This window comes from Prosopis cineraria, unplaced genomic scaffold, assembly GCF_029017545.1.
Source record: "Prosopis cineraria cultivar Desert tree isolate PC_DT_omini unplaced genomic scaffold, ASM2901754v1 PC6, whole genome shotgun sequence".
NCBI lineage: Eukaryota > Viridiplantae > Streptophyta > Magnoliopsida > Fabales > Fabaceae > Prosopis > Prosopis cineraria.
The window spans coordinates 40,691,243-40,710,711 of NW_026555337.1; the positions used below are offsets into that span (position 1 = coordinate 40,691,243).

General features: G+C 31.4%; 1 protein-coding gene across 1 annotated transcript; it reads right to left on the reverse strand.

Annotated features, from left to right (window-relative positions):
• Positions 1-2,634: 2,634 nt before the first annotated feature.
• On the reverse strand, positions 2,635-7,756 carry LOC129314174 (uncharacterized). The gene is made up of 11 exons (XM_054957539.1): positions 7,564-7,756; positions 7,364-7,509; positions 7,200-7,316; positions 7,090-7,152; positions 6,409-6,627; positions 5,698-5,834; positions 5,320-5,371; positions 5,137-5,213; positions 4,687-4,817; positions 4,492-4,571; positions 2,635-3,399 (listed from the first exon to the last, which is right to left on the reverse strand). The coding sequence occupies exons 1-11, from the start codon at positions 7,754-7,756 to the stop codon at positions 2,635-2,637; spliced, it is 1,980 nt and encodes a 659-aa protein (XP_054813514.1).
• Between the last annotated feature and the right edge of the window lie 11,713 nt (positions 7,757-19,469).

Sequence of the window (19,469 nt, forward strand, 5' to 3'; positions counted from 1 at the left end):
AGAAAGAACATGTAAACTCCAGAGAATGTAATTGGTGTGATCCAACTTGATAACACCAGCTTGATTCAAGCTACTTAGTAATGGCGTGATTTTAGTAGCCATCGTTGTTACTTGAGGAATCATCACCGTCATTGTAACAGGTAGGTGATCGTCAGATGTTCCAACTAATGGTACGGAGGCCTCTATGATCTTCGTGCTCTGATACCGAATTAAAACTAAGAAAGAGAGAGAGAGAGAAAAGCAACACAGAGAATGTGAGTGAAAATTACATTCTAATCATATTCATATTAGAGTACGTACTCTTTTTATATAGATAAAGATGAGTACTGGTAAACAATGAGAGACTGCCAGCTCATACAGGTAAATAATAGATTAACAATGATACAACTAATCAATTCTAACTAAAAAACTATCAAGCCCATGTGTTGCATAACAACTTCAACTGCACTTCTCAGATTTAGAATATTTGGACTTTGGGCTTGGTTTTAGACGTCGACAAATCCACTTGAGTCATGTTTGGACAGTATTGTAGTTCAACTGTTCAAGAATTCAATAATAATTATTTTTCCATTCAAGTCCTCTCTCTCACAAGTCTTAGGTCAATTCCTCATGCTAAACTAAATATTCATATAATCAAACATATCAAAATCAATATATAATTAAAACCTTTGTTTTGAAATATTTGTGGTTTAGAAGTAAGCATAGAGTAAAAATAAATTTGTCAAATAGTCTAAAATAGTTAATATTTTTTGTAATAAAGTATATATTTGTATGATATAATTGGTAAAAAAAATTAAAGTAGCATACCAAAAAAAATTAAAGTAGTTAATATTTAATTGAAAGGAAAAATCAATCATTTGGCCTTTGTATTTAATTTAATGGTAACTCTGTTTTTGAACTTTGAGTCATTGTAACTCAATTGTTAAAATTTTAACTTAATTGTATCTCAATTCTAAATGACGGATGTATAACTTTTTTCTAGGTGGCCAAATTTTCTTCTTCTTCTTCTTCTACCTATGGGGATCAAGATTTAGCTACAAAATTTTTATGACTAATTTACAAAGCATGACTTCAAATATTTAATTACAAGATGGTAAATATTTTGCTCGGGGGCAACATATTCATCCTTATCAGACTTTAAACTTTGACTTAATACAACTTAATCCCTATAGCTTTAACTATTTAAAATATTAGTCCTTATATTTTAGCAAATAAAATTATAAAGATTGAAATTATTTTAAAATTTTAATCTTTATAAAGATTAAAAGTTTTAATAATTTAAAATATTAGTCCCTAAATGTCAACATAATTTTACTAAAATTTTATTCCTAAAATATAAGGACTAATATAGTTTTAAATTGTTAAAACTATATGAATTGAATTACATTGGGTCAAAGTTTAGAGACGGGGTTACAATCAAGTCAAAACCATAAAAATCAATTTACAAGATTATGGCTCTGATACCACTAGGATGGGTCTCATGTGTGCATAGACCCAGATATCCTCAAACTTACATGTCTCAGGGTATATTGATCTTGGTAAGTTTAGGGATTGATTTATAATTGAGTTGCAATTATACAAGGACCACATGATTAATTTTGGATTTGGCTTCTCTCGCTTTCTCCTCTTTTCACTTTTATTTAATTCACAGATTTTGAAGAGAGAAAAGGTCAAAATTCTGAATATATATATATATATGAGTATTTTAAAATGGAGAATTACTAATTATAAATTTAAGTATATATTTATAAGTATTTGTATGATAATATTATAGTTTAGAATAATGGAGACTTGTTTTTTTTTTCCTTCCATTCTATCATAGTTAACTGTAATGTGGGCATAACATGTTGCATTTAATTTGAGATAAGTTGCATTTTTTATAGATTTTTTAGGCAGGACGCTTTTTCCCCCCCGTTTTGAGTATATATTATTATACTGTAAAATATGCAATATGTATTTTTTCTATATGGATTTTCTTTTCAATTAATTAAACTTCATATTTAACATGTGTGTATATAATTAGATATAGTTAATAAATTTACAATGAAGAAGATACATATTATTTACAAGTTACCAACATTGCGCCTTGTTATATTTATAATTTTTTATAATGCACAAGGCTTATCATCTAGTTATATTAGTAATACAATAATCAATATCAATGTAAAATAAAATCTCAAATGAGTCATACCATTTATAATATCTATAAATAGTATGGCTTATTCTAAACTTCGTATAATACACAAGAAAGCATTTTGAGATATAAAACTAAAACAAGTATCGTTTTTATATCTCTATAATCATATTTTCCTAATTTGTGTACTTCCAATTTTTTTTTTTATATAACATGCAGCTGTGTCTGAAAATGGATCGTATAATTAAGAGAGAACTAAACCAAAGAAAGTACATATTTTATGAGATAATTAATGACCTTAAAATCTCTACGAGAGTCACATTACATCCTTCAGACATGCAAGATATCCAGACTCCAAGGCTCTATAAGAAGCTAATTAGTAGAAAAAACATATATAAACTGCATCCCTGTGCATAAAGTATTCTAAAACATTTCATAAGTTCTTAGCGATAACATAAATAAATTGAACGATCCATAAGTTCAGACAAACTAGGCATATATCAAGCAGACAAAGTTGTTTCAGACAAGCTGTTGCTCGAGTCTTGTTCAGAATCTGACCCAATCACTGTAATGGGGTGATCACAACGATGACCTGCATTATTGTTGTTGTTGTTGTTGTTCTTGTTCTCTTTCATAGATGGAAACTGGACACAACCATGATCCATCTTCAAGTTATTAGGCTCAGGTCTTACTGGAAACCAGTTTCTCTGCACAGCAACATTATTCTTCATCGGTGCAATCTGCTGCAATGCCTCCATCATCTTCAGATGATCAGCCCTCTGATGATGATGGAATGTCTGAAACATAAGTCCAGCCACGTTTGGCCGTGGATTGACATTCATCAGTAATGGGCCTTGAGGAGCAAAATGATGGTGAGAGCTCATCATTCCGTTTCTGATCATCAGTGATGATGACATGGTAGGATTGAGAATGTTATTGAAGCAGGTTGGTTGCTGATGAGCAAATAATGGAGGCATGATTTTGAGAAGCTCCATGTTCCACCTGGTGGAGAGATCTTGTGGGGTTTTGTTCTTGAAAATGAAACCAGCTTGATCTGTGAGTATTCTTTCCCAGTTACCTTGGCCATATCTGCGAACACCAATCCACAGAGCATCAAGCTCGATCTGACTCCAGTCATTGGGCTTTGTGTTGCGTTTAAGAAAACCAGCAGGTCTCCTCATCATCAATGGCGGCGTTGTTGAGTTCAAAGTTGATCTGTTAAATGGGGCGTTTGATGGAAAGCCTGAAGCTGAACCAATCTGAGGCTGATGACAATCACCACAAGTTCCTCTAGTTAGTAGGATTAATTTCAAGCAATCCTATCCTAGTCCCTCTAGGTTACTCGAGAAAGCATTTTAGCTAGAGAAATTCTTATACACGATTATTATGCAATGTTTGGTAGAAAGAACAATGCTTTCTTTTCTAGTTTCATACATAAGAGTGTTTTAATTTCTACCTACCAAACATCACATAAGAGTACTACTCTGTCATATATATACTTTACCCATCACAACTAATTCTAAATCACATGTAATGGTCCGCCCGCATATTTCATTATTTCTAATGAAATTTGTTTTAAATGAAGATCAGAAAGAGAATGGAATTGAATAATACATTAGTCCTATCATTAATTATATATCTATCATGCATGTGGACACTCTTTAATTATGTGTGATTTGGAATCATTGTATTACGTTATAGTATAGACCACGTTTCTAGAAGTATTATCGAAGAATTTCTCACAGATTTGGACAAATCTTGAATTTAAAAGTTTGAATGATAATTCTGCTTTAATAAACACACTAGCCCTCCCTTTTTTCAAATGAGGAAAAAAAAAATAGAAATGAAAGAAAACTAGAGAGAGAAAAGTAAAGGAAATGACTTTTGCTTTTCCCTAGCGTAAATTTTTTTCTTCAGTTTTCCTCCTCTCTAGGAAAAAGTTAAGAAATATAAGGGTGAAAAATATCTTTTTCTTATAGTTTTCTTTTCTCATTATTTTTTAATTTATCCATTCTAAACAAAGCCTAAAAATGTTAAATTTCTTTATTCAATACACTAAGGCAATGTTTGTATACGGAAAAATATTTTCTACAAAAGAAATAACACGTATTTTAAAAGAAAATTGAATAGGTTTGTTTCTCATTTCTTTTCAAGAAAAAAATTTTTATGCTTAACCAAACATTGCATAAAGAAACAACATTGTTCAAATTAAAACAAGCTGGACTATGCTTTGTTGTAATAAAAAAAAAGTAATAAGCAATCTAATGGTGCAACTGTGCCAAGTTGAAATGAAGTACTATTCTAAAACCTCAAGGAAAATAAAGAAAAGAAAAATAAAGGAGAAGAACTTAGTTTACCACTTGCAATGAAGCATTTGGAATTGTGATGCCTTTGCCCTTCAAACTTATTAAAGAAGAGCACGCCAGAGAATTTGGACCTAGTTTAGTCAACAATTTTTACAGTTATTATCAATGATTTAATTAAGGACCTGTCTATCTAATTAATTGCTTGCCCTACCTCCTTTGAATGTATTAACTAATGAAATTCCTTACCTTCTCTTTTGAAAATCCCAGGATCAGATCTTTGCTTTGGTTCTTCAACAAGTCTTGAACGTGAGTGAGCCTCCTTCCTTTCTTTCTTTACTCTTAGTAGTCTTCTTTTCTGTCTTTTGCGAAGCTCAACACTGATTTAACAACGTCGTTATATAGTATTAATGTTAATATTATTAACAGTGAACTTCAAATCTAGGTTCTGAATTGTATTGCCTATTATTTATCCTTACTCCCAAAGATTATAGTATGTGAATGAGTTATTTTCTCGAAAGCAAAACTCGTCAATGCGATGAATTTGTCATGTTTAAACTTCAGAGGCTAACTCATATGATTGTTAGATATCAAGGACTAAAGTTATATAGGTCTAAAATTATCGAACCATAATGTTATTTTAACCACATATTTATGATAAGAGCATGACGATTAATTAACTTGACTTGATGAACTTACAATTTCTCTTTCATGGCTTGATGGCCTGATGGAGTGTGTACTGGGGCTAGTTGCTGCACTATAGCGGCATCATTACTCTGTTTGACATTGGTATTAATAATATAAGTTTGTAGTTAACATACCCAAAAAAATAATTGAAACTTAGAGCAATCTGATGAATCAATAGACATTATGATCACTTGCCTGCAGCTTTGACTCGTCAACCTCTTCCTCCATTGACTTCTGCAAAACTTCCCTATATTTTCCCATCCATCATTCAACAATTCATTAAAGATCAAGGATTTTTTAAACAAAATATATACTGTAGAAAACAAATAGCTGAGCAGTAGTACAGAAATTAAGGATTTCTACATTAGTTGCTGTTACTGTAACTTGTATAAGCATCCCAAATAACCTAGCTAGAAAACGAAGTCCAAATGCTAAATAATTAAGGGCATATGAACAAGTACCAAAGTTAGGGATAAATCATGAAAGAAAACCAAAGCATTTGAGTGCAGCTAATCAATTATGAATAAATGATCAATAATATTCAATCCAGAAGTGCAGAGAGAGGACTAGCACCTGACAACCAAATGTTTACCATCTCTGACTTCCTTTGGGGTTTGTTGTACCATGGCACTTCCAAGTTGAGTCCCAGAAGTTGGAGCTCCTCCATGATGTTCCATTCCACTGATATCAAACTCCACCTTCTTTTTGAGCTGACAATACATGATTGCAAAGAATAAAACAATAAGTGACGGCGCTTAAAAAACAACAATAATAGATAGTTTGGACATAGGTATCAAGCCCTAACACACTAGTAGCAATACAACAAAACATCGATATATATATATATATATAGTAAAGCTGGAAAAACTGGTTAGGCATAAAAGCAAAATCATCTACAAGAGATTCTATTCACAGTAACTAAATATAGTGTTTTTTATTGATGTTTCCTTAGATCCTATAAACTAAAACTCTTCATCTAGCATTCCATGTCCAGTGTTAGACAAACAATATTAACACGTCTCAATTCCTATATTCTATTCATGCCCGGAGGTGATGTCATTATATTAACTAGGCTCTGATGCCATGAAACTACAATAATCGGTGATATCATTCGGAAAACTACACTACAATAAAATGAGAGAAGGGATTCATTTGGAACCACTTATTCTGGATCACATTCTACAATGCAAAATCAGGATGTTCATAGTTCGTTTTATTAACAAGCCATAGGAAGAGATATTAATGAAATTTCTAGCAGTGGCGAGATAGTTGGGGAAAACTCACTCTATCCCTTGCTACACCAGAAGCTGGTGTGTTGCTGTCAGCTTTCGCCTCGGAAGTGTTTGAATTTATGGATATGATCCCTACAGCAGTTTGGAATGGCTTGCTTGCTTCCGGAGATGTGCCTTTTCTTTTGCGTCTATACACCAGAAATCCACCATTATTGTCAACATTATTAGATGATGCCATATGATCCTCAAAAATTCTGGGTGAAAAGTTAAACTGTCAGATAAAGACCTAAGTTTAAACTTCAAACAATCACCCCAGAAAATCACCAACTACAAATATGAATCAAGTACAGTAGTACAATATCACAGTAATATCAATATCAATCTTCTGAGAGAAGACACCAAATTTAAAATGAAAGAATTAAGGAATATCAAAGAGTTATTCAGTTGCTGAAACAGTGAGACATTGTAAGCTTCACATGCTGCAAAGGGAAGCATGATGATGAACGGCATGAGAAAGTAGCAGAGAATAGCTTTACTTGAATGAACGAGAAGGATACATATGTGACAGATATTTTTCGAAAGTAAAATCGCGTCCCCTCTGGGAGGGAACAGAAAACTTCATTTTGATCCAGAAATCAAGAAGGAATCACTGATACAGGATCTGAAATAAACTCTGAAGTTGCAAAATTTAGCTAAAATCTAAGCTAAAAGCCCATGAAACTCAGATTTCTACAACATCGTCGTCACCATCGACCTTCTGTATGCTAACAAACAACGAGTGCAACTCAGAAGAATTCTGAAAAACTCACCACCATCGAAACAGCATTCAGAAAACAAGAATACGATATAACCACAAAGAGAACTTAACAGGTCAGAAGTGACCCAGAAGAAAAACTCGAACTTCTGGCCAATAAAACTCAGAATTCTGAAAAAACTCATCACCATCGAAGTTCGAGCGACCTGCTAATGGAAGCAAGCAATAGAGAACGAAATAACATTCAAAGAACGAGAATACGATATAAACCACACAGAGAAGTTGACAGATCAGAAGTGATCCAGAAGTAAAACTCGAACTTCTGGTGGAGCAAACAACCAATGAGACTCATCAGAATTCTAAAAAACTCATCACCGTCGAAGTTCAAGCACGATGCAGCTAATCCAAAGCAAGCAAAAAAGAAGGAAAAAACATGGAAAGAAGAAAGCATACCGAGAAAGAGAGCGATGAGAAGCGAGGTCGCAGGAGAGAAGTGAATAGAAGAAGCGTTTAAGAAGTGGTGAGAAAGAGGCAGAAAAGGAAGAAAGCAGGAAACGGCTGTACAGATGTCAGAGAGTGAGAGGAATGGGTTGTTGCAAATGGAATCCCTTGATTCTTCCTTATTTGCTGCAAACGTGTCGTTCATGAGACAGCGTTCAAAGGCAAAGCACACAAAAGCAACGTTGCTTGGAGGGAAAACGTTAAATAAAAATGTAATTTTTTTTTAATTTCTTCAGCCTCAATTTCAATGTATTGACCTTGTGATATTAATTTATCCACATTTACTCTGATAAATTATGGTAAACCACTCTGTCTTATATATGTCTCATGAGCTTAACTAAGGGTATTAATATTATAACAACATAGTTAATATTCCATTAAATAACTTATTTTAAGAATTAAAAGTATGATTTTAGAAAGTTTCTTATAATAAAAATTTGAGAGAATATTATATATGATGTGTACAATGAGTTAGGTAATTTTGCTTTTGATACAATATTGTATAAATAAAAAAACTCAATTTTTATTTTGTCATTTTGTGGTATAGATTAGAAATTTATTTTAAAATCTATATTAGCGTGTTTTTTTTTTAATATTGTGTGTGTGTGAGTTGGTGAGAAAAAGGTTTTTTTTTTTTCCTTTTCTTTTCCGCCAAACTAAAAGTTCTTTTCATTTTATATTATATATCAATGACTTGCCTTAAGAAATGGTACAGTAATTTGTAGAAATTTTACGGGTGGATTTTATAGTCATTAGGTTTTGGATTCTATCTACTTGGGTACTTTTGTTGGATTAATAAAAGAAAATTAGAAAATAAATATTTTAATTGTGAATGCAGATGTAGTAAAGACAATATGCAAAGAATCCAAATCTTTTATATCTGGTCATAAGTAATTAAAAAAAAAGAGGTAAGATGAGTATATGAAGAAGAAAAAGTAATATATATATGTATATATATATATATATATATATCTCATCCACTGACAAATAATTGAAATAATTATTCTAAACAATAGAAGAAAATTAAATAAATATTTTAATTGTGAATGCAGAGATGTAATTAAGACAATATGCATAGAATCCAAATCTTTTATATCTGGTCATAATAACTAATAAGAAAAAGCAATATATATATATATATATATAATCTACATTGTTAAATAATTTAAATAATTATTCTAAACAACAAAAGAAAGTAAAGCCTGTCGAAATTTGCATATCCCTCTTTTGCTAAGGGACACGTACCTCCGACTCCGAAATACAAACACATACGATGCACAGCATAATTAAATCTCGCTTGTTATAATATAATTTCTCTGAAAAGAAAATATTAATAAAAACTTTGATTATACAATTAATGTGCTTATCTTTTTTCCCCAGAATTATCTAGCTGTTTAATTAAAAAAAATCTTCAAGATATTGTTCGGTATATGTCGGATTTTCTTTATAATAAAGCCTCTATTATTTATGAAGATCTAGATCAAGAATTAATCAAAACAGTCATAGATAATAGAAAATTAAACATGGTACCATAATATAAGTTTATAACATTCTCGAAATGAAACATGATAGGAAGCCTAAATCTTGGACATTCGAAACATGCATGCCTGCAAGAGATATATAAGTGCTTCTACGCTCTCTTCTTCCTCACCTGTCATAAGTAAACAAATAATTTAACAAGACTAACAGGTTAATACGTAATTAATTAATTAATTAAGAATATTGATTAAAATTAGCGAGTGTGTTGTATTTCAAATAATTACCAAGACACAACTACATAATTAACAGTCAAGTGAATCTTCATCAATATTGTCGTGCACAGAGACAAAATCCCCCCACAAATTTTTTTGTCTATATTTGAAGTTTATTCAGGGATTACAAGAAATATAATGTTAAGGAAAGTGTCTTAGTTCATTTTTGCATTTTTCTTTTTAATGGGACTGGTGGGAAACTTCTAGCTAGTATATCATGTTCATATCAGAGAGAATTTAGTTAGCTGTTGAGTATATGCATAATGACTATTTCCTCTAACAATGTCGAAATATTGTCATGAATTTATATATTTAATTGAATAAATTTGTGGAAAGTTCGATATACTATTAACAAGAAGTATATACATATATACATAGCGAGAGAGAGAGAGAGAGAGAGACAGAGTATAATTTACAAACTTTATTTTATTTATTCATATATTAAAAAAATGCATGCCACACCATAATACACAGGAGGCCTATATATACACCTAGTTTAAGTGAAATGAAATATGGAGTTTCTTATAAAATCCAATTAATCTCTTAATTAGTCTCGAACTATTCATTTTCTTCGAAATGCAAATCATATATATTATATATAGCTTCAAATATGATCATTCAATGAAATAATTATTCAAGCCAAATATAGATGCATTCACTGGACGCCAATTCAATGAACAGGACATTAAATTCTATGCAAAAAGATTATCAAACTCAAGTTTAAAAAAAATACCTAATTAATTAATTAATTCCTCTTTGATGGTGAAGAAGCAGAAGAAATATATTTTAGCTTCGGGGCTGCAGGTTTGCTTTCTTTTGAAGCAGAATCCCTCAGAAGGTATTTAATTGGCTTCGAAAAATCATCGCAGCGGCTTGGGCATCGCCATTGTCCTTCTGGAATAAGCTTCATTTATAACAAACATATTAAGCTTTACAAGTGTTGATTAACGTATAAATTAATTATTAGAACGATTCAATGCGTTTGATTGAAATGAGATAGAGATGAATGAGTTTCACCTATTTGTAAGGACCTACGAGTACTACTATTAGATTAATGTATTAGAACGATTGGACATGCTTGATTAAAAATGAGATAAATCAAAGATAGGATTAAAATCCTCTTAAGTTGGTTGTTAAAAGTTTTTTGAATTTGAGATATAATATTGACCATTAATTAAATCAAGTGGCGTAAAATTGCCATGTCATCAAAAATTAGATGTAGTATCTTTTTCATGGGTTGCCCGTTAATATATATTATATTGAAACTACTCAATGACTCAAGCAAACCACCGTTTCTTTAATTAGATAACAAGATCGATTACATGAAGGTTTTTGTTAATTAACAGTTAATATTATCTCAAATTTACATGAAAGTCAACGTCACAGGAATTTGATCCACAGAGATGAATGTTGATAAACACTATTAGATTAATTGGAGAGGGTTTGAGATGTGCGATATTAGATTAGATATAACAAAACTTGTTAAATCCAAAAGAAGATAGGTGTATATACAAGCACTATTGGATTAGATATAAGTAAAACAAACAATGAAGCTTTAGAAATGTTGATAAACACACGAATTATGAGAACCATGTATTTGTGTGTGTGTGTGTGTGTGTGTGTGTGTGTGTGTGTGTGTGTGTGTTGCAGGATTGGAGAGAAACTCGTATAAATGCAAAGTCATTAACTAGATACTAATACTACGAGAGAAGGTGTTAAATATAAAATAAATGAATACCTCAAGGCCAAGGCATTTCAGGTGATATATTCGGGGGCAGCTTTCACAGCAAAGCAGTCTTCTCCCTTTATTACACTTCTCACATTCATAATAGCTCTGCAAATTCAATGAACATTTCAAGGATGCATCAATTATCATTCCTTTCATCGAATGATCATTTGATACACACACACACACACACTAATTCGAAGCAATAATTCAAGGATTTGAATATGCCAAAAATTCTGTTCTAATCACCCTCGCTACCAAAATAATAATATAGTATAAATCAACTTCAAATCTGTAATGCCACCAGCTACATCTAAAGTCAAATAAATTCACTGACTCAACAAATAACAAACTCATTTATATGCTCATCACTTGCTGATTGAGATGCTTGTGCACACCATGCCATGGCCATATTGCGTAGCATCACGAGAACTCGATCAAGAAGCATGAGTTTGGAAAAGGAAAAACAGATAACAAGGTATTGAATATACATATATATACACTCCTTCTGTTAAAAAATATAAAGTATTTTAACCAAATCTTACATCTTAATAAAGTAATTACTTATTTTTAAACTAACCCTATTTTTTTATATTCACCTCTATTTAATAAGGTGTTTCACCCTAGAATAAATATAAATAATGCACCTTTGAAAAAAAGAGATGCAATAATTATATTTTAAAATATCTTATATTTTTTAATATTCAACTCCTTAAACTTGCCTTTTTAATAGAACGAGCATATAAAAACTCAATTTATAACCATTTTTATTTTACTGGACAAAGTAATATGTGAAAAGAGGTAGAGAAAGATCAAAGAGAATACTAAATGAAATCATTGAAAGGAGTCTTTTAGTTAAAGATGTGATTGTTAATAAAATACAATGATATCATGTAGTTCACATGTAGTTAACCTCATCTAGTGAGATAAGATTTGTTGTTATTTTTTTATTGTACAAAGAAATGTGTGCATTTTCAAATAAATAAATATATATATATATATACCAGCTCAAGAATGAGGGGAGGGGGCTTGGCTTTATTCTTTTGTTATATATTTTCTCAAACTAGAAGAATATAGAGGAAGAAAAAGCAATCATCTTAAGAATTTACAGGCAGATTCTTACAATATTTTCAGTATATTTATGTATGGGTATTAGCTAGAATGTATTGAAAAGTCCCATGTTGATAAACTAAATAATGAATTATATTAAAGGCTTACCTTAAGATTTTATATCTTCAATTTATTATTTAGTTAATTAACATAGGACTTTCTGATACATTTTAATAATAGGAAGTAATGGATAAAGGAAAAGGAAGCGTTTTCCTATATTTCTCGCAAGAATCATTTCAAAAGGAAAATATATTCAACAAACATAAATATATGCATGCTATAAAATTGCAGGTTATATATATATATATATCTACATACATGTCAACATATACATACATACATATATATATATATATATATATATGTATATGTTGACATGTATGTAGAAGCTGAACACAAATTAATAAAGCTTAGCTTAATTAATTACCCCGTCGGGTCCAATAGGACGTGCTGGCTTTTCATCATGAAATTGAGTGATGGAGGATTTTGAAGAAGCTGATGAGGAAATGCTAGTTTTGGGGGTTGGTAAGCTCTTGTTTCCAACAGCAGCACTGATGTTTCTTGTTACTCTTCTCTCACTTGTTTCTACTTCTTCACACTTCCTTTCCCCAGTCCTTGTTTTCATCTAGAAAGAAATTCAAACACCCACAAAAATATAAAATCTACTCCACACCAAAGTGCATTAAGGTCATTATCGTCATAATTTAAGTTGTTGATAATTTGATCGAAGTACATGACTGAGTAAGCGCGCGCGCGCGCGCGCATGGGAATCATATACTTTAAAATCTTTGAACCAGATAATAATGTATGTAATCTCAGTAATAATTTACGTAAATGTAAAACTTAAAGAAACGCGAGTAATGATATCGTCAAAAGATGGTAATTAGCGCGAATATGTGAAAACATATTGATATTGAAGAGCAATGTACTAATAATACGTGATCGAAGAAAACATACTGATCACTGTTTCCACGCTAACACTTCAAAAGATGGCCAATATATATGCAATAGTATGAACTAGCAAGAGAATAAAAAGAAAGAAAACAAGATTTTCTAAAAGAGATGATCAAAGAAGCCAGAAACACAATGATATATCTATCTAGAATATAATAATGCAAACAACTACGAATCTGGCAATCTTAGAGATTAATTATAATAAGAGTATGTAGAATTATACTTATATATATTTCAACAGAATAGTGACTACGAAACAAGATATAAGTTTCTTCTTGTTCTTTTTTATAACAAGCAATAGTGGAAAAGAACTGAATCTAGAATGACAATGCAAACACTTGAGGAGGTTGACAAAGACAACCTCATTTGAAAACAAAAGCCATGAAGAATTATAATTCTGGGAATAGTGTGTCAAGAATCAAACTTTGAACCCACTGATAATGAAAGCCTTGATATTACAAAAGTGAAATAGTTTCATTTCAAAAGCTCAAAACTGAAGCCAGAATGCAAAAATAACGATTTCGACGCCTCGGAGGAGAGATTAGGCTAAAGAAATGGAGATTAAACACTTGACACTTCTGTGATCTATTATCAGCTCAATAATTAATTAACTGCAAGCGCCAAATAGTTCTGGACTTTTTGACCAGACAATTTGAGTCAGTAAAGAATGCAATTCAGAGCTGAAAGTTGATTAGGAACTAGGAGCCCTAGCTAGCTTAATCCGAAATTCAAGTGATTTCGCATATAGCTATCAAATATCAGGCGGTGCTCTGATGGGATTTTGCTGATTCCGGCAAAAACAAAATCAAAATCAAACCCTAGAAATTCATCGTCACAGACAAAACTCAAAGGCAACAAACGAGATATAGAATTCTGATTCAGGACCTAGCTAACAGAATCGCAATGAAAATTGAACTCACAGACCGACCTGAGCGGTGATCAGATAAGGGTAGTAATCGGGCCAGTTAGGGCTAAACTGAAGCCAAGAAGGAGAAGGAGAACGAAACGAAGAAGGAAGCTAAGTAAGATGTGTTGCGAAAAGTCCAAGATAGGCATATTACTCTTCTGATCCTATTTATAAGTCACTTCCAATATGTTTCATCAATATCAAAGAAAACCTTAAAATTTATTAATTCTATCTTAAAATTTAATAAATTTTTAATTTTTTTCTATTAAATATACATACTTCAATAACATATTTTTTCTCTCCAACATTTAATGGAGTAAAAAAAAATTTATAATAAAAATTTAATAATATAACTTATAAGTAAGATCAAAAAGTTTTTTATCTCTCTACCTTATAAATAGGATAGAGAGAATATATACATATATGAGCAAGTCACGATGGAAACGTGAAGGAGCATCAAAGAAACCAATGGGCTGTTGAGTTGTGACTATTGATAAGAAGGAACGGTTTCTCCATCGTCACCGCACACTTGTCATCTCTCAGACATGCGTTAGGGTTAGGGTTTTCTGATCCCACTTTGGTTCTTTCTTTCATGGTTTTTTTAATACTTTAGCTCAAAGGTGCACGTTTTTGAACGTTGCTCCAAGAGCGGGTAGGGTCAGTGCTTGAAGTGTAGTAGAGGGAAGAAATTAAAGAATCCAAGGCGATAATGATATATATACGCAGTGCATTTATTTATCTTTTTCTTAAATTTTTTTGTGTGTAATAAATCATTAAATATATCAACTGAATTGTTGTTAATTAAGTTGACTTTCAAATTATATTGAGTGAAATTGAAAGATTTGGACCCAAATGATCATTTAAATGTACATTAATTTAATTTATTTGTTGTCATAAAATTCCAAACATTTTATTTTAGTTCTTTATGTTGAAAATGAATTATAAGTTACTGAGCATTTTTGGGAAAAATATAATTGCTCATTCAAAATAATAAGATTTACTATCTATGTTCAATATTATAAAGAATTTTTTTTCAAATTACTACTATGTGTTAAAAATGCAAGATATTTTGAGTCTTTTTAAGTGTAATTAATTAGATTTTTTGAAAATATTTTTAATTAAGGCCTTAATTAATAATATTTTCTAATTGAAACACTATTAAATAACATTAAATATAAAAAAATGAAATTTTAAAAACAATTAACTAAGTCATTGGAATATTATTTGGTTAGAAATACCCTATAATACTAAAATACTAAATGGAAGTATTGGTGAATTATAAATTTAATTCTTGATTATTAATTATTTGTCTGTGATGAAAGTCGATGAATATATTTTTATATTATCTTATCATTTTGTGATGATAGAAGACAAAGAGGAAGAAGAAATGGGGTGAGGATTAAATCAATCCATATAATAATATGAAAAATTAATAATGGTCCATTTTGGGGGGAAAAACTCATACCAATTTCAACTTTAAAGAACCCCTGAAAAAAATGAAATTTTTTTTTAAAATTCAGTTGGAGATTTACCCTTGATTGGTTTTCCCGATCGATCTCACTCAAATACGTTAATGGAGACGAAGCTAAATGTTAGCTATGATTTGCCAATTAAATGTACCCACAAGAAAGATATGAGAAAGTAGTGAACTAGATTTGTTCTTGTAATAAGCTATCTTATATTTCTTAACTAATTATAACATTCTAATTCCTTCGTACTTCAAACTATATTACTACTATATCAACTTTACCACGTAGAACCATAAATTCTTCGGGGAAAAAAATTCATTTTTCTATTAATAAAAATATAAGTCTATCATTGATCTCCCTCTAAGCTTTTTATGGTAAGAAAAATGTTATCATTTCTCTTTCACTATAGTTCTAAGTTCTAATTTTTGCAAAGAAATGAGTTTAAAATGTTATCCAGGTTTCTTAATAGTTACAAAACAACGGAATATAATATATTTGGAAAAGGTAAGAAAAAAAATATGTTAATGAAAATGAATTTGACTCTATCTAGGTTGGTTTAATTAAATAGATAATTCATTTGTGCCTCCGCGCCCGCGCACATCATTCAAAATGAAATTAAACAAGCATGGAGGCATGAACATATAATGTATTTTGGGAAATCCCGATCCGAAAATAAAGAAAAATGAACATTAATGTCTGGGGAAATCAAACCTACAAGCATGCAACATTCGACAATAAGTCCTGCACATATATTTACACAAACATCTTTCACTACAACATGCGAACTCATAATTATGCATTTCTCTCCCACCATCTGCATCCAAGAAAGTTGATGTTGCATTTCTCTCTCCAATCCCTGTACGTAGCACGATGGAATAATAATGCGCAAAAATATTAGCAACTATATATAGCATTATCTTGTCCCGAAAGATATGAAGTTTATTTAGAGCTTAAAGATATATATATATATATATATGCATCCGTACGTGTCTGTAAAAAGTTTCTCTTGCTTCCTAATAAGGCTGGAATAATAATCATATTGATTTAATCAAATATGGAGTTTCAAAATGAGTTAATGTACTCTTAGTAATATTTGTTAAACATATATGCGTGCTTAAACACACGCACGCGCACATAATGAGTTGTTTAACTATCGACATATTAAGACAATTAATCAAGAACTTGTTAACTTAATTTACATTGCTGTTCAACGCTACAAACTTTGGGACCCTAAAGGCCTACCCTAAATCTCTATGGGCTATGGCTATTTTTGGCTAATTATGCAATTGCATGGGAGAGATATAGAACATAGATATCCTAAAAGACTCTTTAAATAATGATCAATCTAGAAGTGCGCGCATGCACATATAGAAGCTCAAGACTATGAAACTCAAAGCATACCTATATCGATGGTTTGATTGGGATGAAAAGAGATCTATTCGCTCTCTGAAGAAGAAGATGAGGAACTAGAAGATGAAGAACTGGAAGATGAAGAACCAGGAGCAGCTGCAGCTTTCTTTTTCTTGAACGATAAAGGTTTCTTGGCACCCAAATTCTTCAGGAAAGTTTCCTTCGATGAAGCTTCAGCGTTATCACGACAAGTAGGGCACAGCCAATCGCCCTTGGGAACAGACTTCAAGTAATACAAATGGTTATAATTAAGCTTACATGTACAGTACAGATGAAGAAAAATAAGAGAACATAGAAATTGCAAAACGAAGATATAATTAAGTGCATGTAAGTGTATAATACATACCCTGAGACCGATGCATCTTAGATGATACGTCCCCGGGCACTTTTCACAGCAGAGAAGTGTGCCTCCGTCTTCGCACATGAGGCACTCGTAATAACTCTGCAAAATCATTATGTTTTTCAAACTCGTATGAGTCAAAAAGCAACCAACTTTCATCACTACTTAACTAGCACAATTGTATATGTATTAATGTACTCCTTTACTCCTATTTATAAAGCAGAGAAAAAAGATTTGTTTTGATTCTATTTATAGAGTACCTCAATAATTATTATATTTATCTTTAATCTTTTGCCTCTATTCAATGTTAGAGAAATCATTAAATGTTAGAGTATTTTATTTTTAGAGTATATATTTAATAAAAGTAAAGCTAAAAACTTATTAAATTTTAAGATAGAGTCAATGAGATTTAAAAGTGACTTATAAATAAGATTAAAGAAAGTATAAGACTTACAAAAAGGTTCTCATAGCATTTACACGTTAATTTATTTATGTTCAAGTAATGGATAATAAGTTTACGATAAATGCTTTAACAAAACCATATTTATCTTTGAATTTGCAGGTTGACATATTGACAGTAGATTAGCTGGAGACAAACAATGTGTGATTGTAATTTATATATACCCTTGTACTCTGATTCAAATTAAGAGAGAGAAAAAAAACGAAGAAAGTTTACTCCATCATCTCCAATGGGCCGTTCTGAACTGCTAAATAATCCGGCCACCGGATTTTCGGAGTTCTCAGAAATGTTTGTCTCCTGGCTCGCTGTTCTTCTTCGATATGTCTTCGTCCTCCTTGTGGTTCTTATTGTTGAGATTCTCTCTTTATTTTGAAGTCTCTCTGACCTCCTTCTGTTATCACTTGTTGGTTTCATTTTGTATGATGAAGTGCTGTAAAAAAAAAAAAATGAGCCAAAAAAGAATAAGTTCACAAAAGCAACGAGGCAGATCAATTTCCTTCATTGATGATGATTTGATGCACATATTTGTCTCGCATTATTTTTAAGAGGTGATACGACATAACAAGATCATTTAGAATTCAACAAAACAAAGGCAATGAAATAAGACAAGTACCTTCTACTTTCTGTGAAAAATGAGAGATAATAACAAGCAATAATACAACTTATTTAATTATTTAATTAATATAAAAATCTCCTAACCCTCGATGTTCGGATTTGGGGTTTATTCCTTCTAATTCCTCAAATCTCAACCCTTCATTTGGCCTATTGGCAAAAAAATTTCATCTAGGGCTGAGATTTTGGGCATCTAATGGCCAAATCCCTCGTTGTACAATTCTCTCTAATTAACCCTTTTGCTCCGTTAGATAAAACACGAAACCCGGATGTTCTTGTCAAGATTCAACAAAAATCATAAACCAAGCTACGAATTTTGTACCAAACACAGATATGCAACTCAAACCCTAGAAATTCATAGAGTGGCATGAAAAAGCATGTCCCGTTAAGATTCTAATTAAGACGAGGATTGAACTCAAACAGACCTGAGCGATGAACTGAGAGTGTAGAGAGAGAGTGTAGAGAACAAGAGAAGCGGAGAGAAGAAGAGGTTGGTGTGGGGGCAAAATGAAACGGAGAAAGCAAATTTATTTACCTTGATTATAAAACCCGTTATATTTATTTAAATAAATATATATGTATTTCAAATTCTGGCAATTGAAACAGCTTATTCATCGGTCACTGTACAGTTGTAATTGGTCTGGATTTGTTTTTTTCCTGATTTGAATTGAGGTTCATGCATGTTCTTGTGCGTTACAAAGACTGGGAAGGAAGAACTTGAACATTAAGTAATTTGGAATTCCGGTTTTGCCCCTTTCCCTGATACCTACTCAGCCTGGCCATTACCTGGCTGTGTCCAGATCTTTTAAACCTGGCTTTTTTTTTTTTGATAAAATAAACCTTGCTTTTTTGAAGTTCTTGAAGTTCAATCTCTGCGTTACACTTCAATTTTAAATACAGATAAATATGAAATACAGGGACTTTTTTTTAAGTATAAAGAAGTAAATATTTTTTAAGTTTGGTCCACTTGTAAATATAAAAGTTTAATGCGTACATGAATTGAAGAAATCTGTTTGTAATTTTCTCAAGACAAAAATATGATTTATAGGTAGCACTTCTTATCTTCGTTCTGGAAATTAGTTTTCAACAACTTTAGAGGATACTAGATCACCAAGGATT

Bases quoted from the DNA above. Each gene is read 5' to 3' on its own strand.
- LOC129314174 (XM_054957539.1), bottom strand. From the start codon at position 7,756: ATGAACGACACGTTTGCAGCAAATAAGGAAGAATCAAGGGATTCCATT. The intron at 7,153-7,199 runs GTATTCTTGTTT...TGAGTTTTTCAG, and splicing joins GTTCTCTTTGTGGTTATATC to AATTCTTCTGAGTTGCACTC. The intron at 4,572-4,686 runs GTAAGGAATTTC...TGACTAAACTAG, and splicing joins TGGGATTTTCAAAAGAGAAG to GTCCAAATTCTCTGGCGTGC.